This window comes from Nicrophorus vespilloides, unplaced genomic scaffold (genome assembly GCF_001412225.1).
Source record: "Nicrophorus vespilloides isolate i.1.1-1 unplaced genomic scaffold, Nicve_v1.0, whole genome shotgun sequence".
Taxonomy (NCBI): domain Eukaryota; kingdom Metazoa; phylum Arthropoda; class Insecta; order Coleoptera; family Silphidae; genus Nicrophorus; species Nicrophorus vespilloides.
Window position 1 is genome coordinate 551,620 of NW_017100099.1, and position 7,275 is coordinate 558,894.

A 7,275-nucleotide genomic window follows, 5' to 3' on the forward strand; every position below is an offset into this window, starting at 1 on the left:
TTTAAATAAAAACTGACAAAAGAATCCTTCTAATCTAATATTCTAATGTCCGCAAGTCCCAAGTTTTACCTTCCATCAGAAACAATACCTATAATCTTATATTTAGAATATCTTTTACTTTTAATTCTTTTGTTATTAAAAAGTAATTTTCTTTTTGGAATCTCTTGTTTATTTTTTACAACCTGTCAGTTCTATTTTTTGCTCGTTATAATGTTTGTTTATTTTTTACATTTTGTAATGAAGAATTTTTGTTTTGGTCATAATCCGATTTTTCAACTCTGAATTTTGTTTTTGTTTTTGTTTTGTTCAAACAACATTAGTACTTATATAATTTATTATTATTAACGATAATAATAACGTTTATTGTAACAGGTATTGCAAACGATTACTGATCATAAATCTTTTAGCTCTATTTATACCTATTATAGTTATTCATCTTTTGTAAATGTTTGTTTGTAATTTTTCATGAAATAGTTTAGTAAAACAAGACAATAATAAAATATTTTAGTGCTATACCTTGAATTTTTGTATCATGTCTATAAGTAATAAGTTTTGAGAACCACTGTGGTACCTGTAACTTGCGTTGCATAAGTTAAATGAACATAATGCGTGAAAATTGCCAATCCTTTCTTCCTTCCCAGCTTTTAAAAATGTGATAGTAAAGTTGCCTATAATAATTACTCTAAATTAAGAACAGTTTATAAGAGATATCTTAATTCATAAATACTTGTAAATCTGCAAGAAATGGACTTTTTATGAGTTTGCCAAGTCTAATTAGAATATTTTAAACTGATACTAATTAATTTGGCGATAGTAAATTATAAAATTATGACGGTAATATAGGAATTAATACGATATATGTGAACTTTAAAAAATGGTAAACCCTATTAAAATATCTTTATTGAGAATTTCAGAAACATTCTATTATTAATATACAGTAAAACCTGTGAGTACAGTAAATATTCAAAATTTTCATAAATTCTTGCATATAACAAATAACATTGTACAATATATTACAGAAAAAAAAACGCACTTAAAAAATACGTTAAAGATTTACGAAATACATGAGAAGGTGCATTCAACTAAAATAAACAATTAAATTACACATTTTAAAAATATTTAATTTCTCATTGTACATATGGAGAAATTTTTAAAGTGCACATACATAATTCACTGCTACTCGTGTTAATCCAAAACGCGTTGGAATTGGTTGGATTTCATACAGCGCATAAAAAAAATCGCATAAAAAAGGACCAAACAAAAACAGATTCTACTGTATAAGAGTTTAGTAATATTTAAGTAATTACAGTTATCATAAACTTTCTTATAATAATTAATATAATTTATAAAATTACGTTAGAAATGACAGAGTTGTAAGTTTATCTCTTGGCTCTCCCTGAATATAAAAAATATGTTTAATACACAATTTAGACACGTTTCTGTTAATTTTATGTATCCAGTGAACAAATTTCGGACAATAATGCACTCAAATACATTTATTGAAATATATTTTTTGGTGGTACATTTTTACATGTGTAAGGACTAACATAATACGAGGGGTCTAACAAAAGTTCGCTAAGTTGGCATTAATTCATTTGTCTCATTTCAAGTCAAATTTCAAGATATAAATCTCTTTCGGCCCTATTTATACCCCTTTCGGGTTTAACAGCCCCCACAATTTTTGTTGGTTTCTTGGAATCGAACCAACGACCTTTCGTATCAGATTTTCGTGATACAGACGACTATAGCCACACGGCTACGGTCGCTCCAAATTTCAAGAAGATCGGTAAAATTGGATAGGAGAAAATGCAAGATTAGTGATGTAAGGTTGGTAGAAATTCCACCACCAATACAGCAAAAATGTGTTTTGCCATTTTCAAGTCTATGCATATTTTCCAGCAATTCCAAAATGCATATGGAGTGAATGCATCATCCCTTGTGACTATTTCCAAGTGGTTTTAAAGATTTCAGACAAGAAATTTTTCTGTGGAGGACGAACTTCGTGAAGGTTGCGCGAAATCTTCGACCGATGATACAAATCTAGCCCTGGTGAAGGCAAAAAATTAGTAGTAGCAAATAGTAGTTGATGAACTGGGCTTCAATGCCATGGCCTTATTGCAAATATTAAATCATCACTTTGGTTGCACGAAGAAATCCGATCGATGGGTTCTATTTTTAAATGACGACCAAATATTTCTGGGAAAATGTTGAAAAAGTTAAAAAAATGCAGTAAAGAGTCTTCAGTTCCAATGAGATCATTAATTAAAAGTTGAAAAGCTCCAAAAAGACGATTTGAGGAATATTTTAAAAGGTGGCTCTACTGACAAGAAATGTATTGAAATAAATTATGTTGGGAAATTTCAAAAGGATGAAAATTAAAAATATTAAAATTAAATTTGTTATTATTTTGTTTTGGAAAAATCCAGCCAACTTAGCGAACTTTTGTTAGACTCCGCATATGTCTGAACTGTCAATAAAATTAAATTGAATATTTGAAATAAAACGTGCATCATAATAAGGCTTATTTTTTGTAACCAAAATAATTTAAGATTTCCAGTTTTTTTTAGTGCATTTTTTAGATATCGGTGAAAATATGTGCCTGGCGCATCCACCATCAATATAAATATATTATGTTTTTTTATGACTGTTTTTCAATAAAGTCTTTAAAGTTGTAAAGTGTCAACATAAACCAATAACATATTTGATAAAAAAATATAAGGATGTGAAAAAGTTCAAATTTCAAAAACTTACCATTACTTACCTTCCAGGGTAAAGGGAAAGGAACTTGACTATTTAAATAGAAAAAAAAACGATAATTTTAACATATCTATTTTTTTTAATATTTTAATTTTGTTTAATTACAATTCAGTTTGTCTTAGAATTTTGAAACCGGACTATATCCACACTATATTGCTGTATATTAAGATAAATGAATGAAATGGGAAGTAAGGAATAAAACTAATAAATATTTTCGAAATTTTCTTTATTTAATTACTTCATTTAAATATTATAAACACACATCTAAAATCTAAATTGAAACCTAATCGATATAAACTTAAAATTAATTACATTGGAATGTTTAATATTTTTCATCAAAAAAAAAGTTACATATACATATTATATTATTATACAATACAATTTTAATTTATTTTTTGCATTAGCAAACACATTAACATGATAGATATTTTATACAAATACATAATTATTTAAAAGATACACATATAATTTGTACAATACAAGATTTTTACATTTTGACTACTCACTAAATTCTACTGTAGACTTGAGATCATAAAGTTTACCATCAGCGTTTCCCAAATTGAGTGAACGCTGTATGGCAATAACCAATTTATATATTTGTCTACAGGCACTACATTTCTGACTAGAAATACACTCGTCAATTGTGTTCGAAACAATTGTTGCGTCCGACTAATGGACTTTAATAGACTACACTTAAAACTTACGTAATATACATATATCACAATTTATACACCGTCAAATTACATAATTTTGGATGACTAGCCTTCAATGAATTTCCATACATAAAATCTATATTATATAAGAAATAAAATGGCAAAATAAATACTGACACATTGTTCCACGTTTGATAATGATCAAACTAAAAAATTGTAATAAATAAATAGTTGCTTTTAATTTTTTTTTTTCATAATTTTTTTTTTGTATTTTTATCCAGCAATTTCTCTATTTTATAGTGCAGTTAAAGTTGCCGCTTTAAGCTTATTGCAAACTTCTTCCCTCGCCCGCACATTTTCCTTGTTTTAAACGAAAAAATTGTATAAATGACTAAACTAAACATATAAATCATACAAAGTTAAAATTAAATTTGCATTTTTTGTTTTTGCAATTAAAGTTGATACAGATTTTAGATTATTGGTGCGATGCAAGCAATTTAAAAGGTTTAATAAAAGCCATCGGTCACCATAAACTTAGGAACACGCATGTGAACATGTGAAATGAATTAATTACAAAGTATTTTGATTTTCTTCATTTTCCAACATATAAATTATCCTTACTAATTAATATCACATCATAGTTTACTTATTACTAACATATATAATATTAATATATTTTATAGATTTTTTTGGCCGATTATGCAGCTTTTTTTTTATATGTAGATGTATGTTTTATTTATATATATTAAATTTAATAATTACATTGACAATTAGATATTCATTATTTACAATATATGGCACATCTTTATACACTTTCACGAAAACCCCTACGACTTTTGCTTCTTAAACTAAATAAAATATTCTGAATTGGCTGTTTTTAAAACTAGATGACTCTTCAATACTGACTGGTTTGTATTTGAAGCCAAACAATTGTTACTAGACAAATGTAATAGACTAAATTATAAGTGGAATGTAAGTATGGCCGTTAGTTATATTTTTAATTTAAATATAAATCAAGTTAAAATCTTTAATTATATATATTTTATTATTTGTATCATTTGACTGGTTTGTTTTTTAGTATTATTTAGAATAATTCTCAAGTTACGAAATTTCTTAAAACTACTTTTGTTTGTTTTTTACTCAGATTTTTTTTTTAATAAAAAGAGATCAATCGCTCCAGACAAATAATTTGAAATTTATTTTTTGTTTCTTTTTTAAATCACAAATTAATAAAAAAAAAGTAGAGTGTTTTCTTATTTTTCATAGAGTTCATATATAATTCATAAATCTTAAATATATCTTTTTTACTACGTTTATATTTTTGTTTTTTTTTTATATGACTAGAATATAGATTTGACTAGAAAGTGTATTTATGTAATATAATGGATTACTTGACTAGACATTTTTGTGACTCAAATATATTAATGTGACTAGATATATATAAAATTAGACTAGATTTGTTTTCTGCTTATAATTAAATGAAATTGAATTTCCGACTAGATTTATGTAAGGTTTGACTAGATTTTATTTCTGACTATATCTATTAAATCTGACTAGATTTGATTGAGTAGATAAAATCTGACTATATTTTGTTTCTAACTAGATATATAAAATCTGACTAGATTTGATTTCTGACTAGATAAATAATATCTGAATAGATTTTATTTCTGACTAGATAAATAAAAATCTGGCTGTATTTGATTGAATAGATATATAATTTGACTTAATTATGTTTCTGACTAGATATATAAAATCTGACTAGATTTAATTTCTGACTAGATAAATAATATCTGACTAAATATGAATAGATTAAAATCTTGCTTGACTAGAGATTTTTGTTTCGGTTTGTGTTGATATTTATGACTAGTATTTTTGTAAATTCTTTTTGGAGTGTTGACTAGTATAATTTTGATTATTTTATCTTAATTATATTTTGACTAGATTTCAATTTTTAAATGACTAGATAAATACAATTGTTTTGAAAATATCTGACTAGAGGAATGCGATAAATTTTCAAAACTATTTGTTTTGACTAGACAATATTAGTAATTCTATTTTTGACTAGATGTACTTATTTGTTTCTTAATGACTAGATTATTCGACTATGGATTATTTTGCCTGACTTAAGCATTTTTATATGACTAGATGTTAAATGATTCTTTAATATTATCTGACTAGATAAACATTGAGTTATGAAAACAACTCGTTATGACTAGGTTTCTATACTTATTTATGCTGTTGACTAGATTTGTTTTTTTTTTGAATAGTTAAGAAACTTCCGACTAGAGATTATTCTTAATACTTTGACTAAATGACTAGATACATTTTTTTTACATTTATATGTTTATATGATATGACTTCTTCGGGTAAATTTGTTATACTTATATTGGTATATATTATTTTTGGTTTGCGTATTTAAAAAGCTAAATATTTGACTAGAATATTATAAGCTTGACTAGTTTGTTGGATATGTTAATTAAAATCTACTTAACCAGCTGATGTCTGGCACGTACCTTTCCGGTGGTGTTGTTGTCGTTGAAGACGGCGGTGGTAAAGGTGGCGGTCGCCAAAGTCTTAGGGGCATTCGAGGTATCGGCCTGACAGGGACAAGCCGCTGTCAGTCAACCTGATGTATAGTCTGGTGCTTCCTCAGGTACGCGATCCTCCGGAACTTCTTGCCGCATTCGCCGCAAGGAAACTGCTCACCGCCTTCACCCTCCGCTACTTCTTCGTTCTTCGGTTCCTTGTTGGGCCTGGGCTTGTGCCATCGCCGATGCGATGCCAGGTTTGCCGGGCAATTGAAGACTTTATCGCATTCCGGACATCGGTACTCCACGTGCACGATCCTCGAACAACGGTGCTGAGCCAAGCCGAAGGCATCTTCGTAAAGCTCCCTGCACAGCCTGCACACGTAATCTCCGATGTGGTTCTCGATCTTCGCCAACTCAGCCTTAGCCTCTTCGGTGACTTCGACCACATTGAAAGCTGGATCTATATCACCTTTGCGGACCACAAGTGTTTCATCCGGCCGAAGCTCTCTGATGATGGTACCGGAAACTGGACTGCTGTTGTCTTCGTCGAAGTTCAGTTTCCGTGTAGCCTTCGCCTTTTTCTGTGAAGTGTTTTGGGTTTTCGGTTTCTTCGTCGGTTGTTCTGGTAATAGCGTTGTCGTTGGAGAGGCGGCAGGTCTCTTGTGGCCCGGAGACGGCGTGCACGGCGGTGTTATCGGCGCTTGGCTTTTCACTGACAAATCCAATGGATAAGACGAGTTGAGTTCCAGGGGTTCCGAATACCGAAGGTATTGGATCTGCTGCTGAAGAACCGCCGTGGAGAGGAGATGATGGGACTCGAAGCCCAACCTCTGAAGCACCGCTGGAGGCTGGGGATAGTGATGATGGTATGTTGGTCTGAATGTTGCGAACTGTTCCATCTCATGATGATGGTATTGCACTCGAGGCATGCCAACACCTCGGCTTGTACCGACCGACTGACACTTCACATTGCTATGCTTTCAAACTAGAAGCAACCCCTATATAAGCCCCAATGGGGTGCGAGACCACACCTCCGCAGGAGTGAGAGCTTGCGCGAGGTGGGGCGGATGCGCGCTCTCCGATTGGCCGTATATTCTGTCCTAGACTCACGATTGGTGCGGGCAGCACTGGAATCAAAGCACATGCTCTCCGATGTTTCGGACCGTAACGGATTTTACACTTTCCTCTATTTGCCGAATCCGGAAAACAATGGATCTAACGGACTGTTGCCGGCTGCTCAGCAACAAATCATTTTTGGGGATTCCGTTACAGATGGTTTATTCCGAACACCCCCGATGGACACTCATTATCAAAATAAGGGGAAGACCGATTTG

At 30.8% G+C, this 7,275-nt stretch overlaps 1 protein-coding gene across 1 annotated transcript; it reads right to left on the bottom strand.

Annotated features, from left to right (window-relative positions):
* Positions 1–5,777: 5,777 nt before the first annotated feature.
* On the bottom strand, positions 5,778–6,870 carry LOC108567916 (insulinoma-associated protein 1a-like). Its single transcript, XM_017928704.1, has one exon. It carries the CDS (start codon positions 6,868–6,870, stop codon positions 6,028–6,030), a length of 843 nt encoding a protein of 280 aa, XP_017784193.1. The 3' UTR covers positions 5,778–6,027.
* Positions 6,871–7,275: the final 405 nt, after the last annotated feature.

Coding starts and splice junctions, on each gene's coding strand:
- LOC108567916 (XM_017928704.1), bottom strand. CDS start 6,870: ATGCCTCGAGTGCAATACCATCATCATGAGATGGAACAGTTCGCAACA.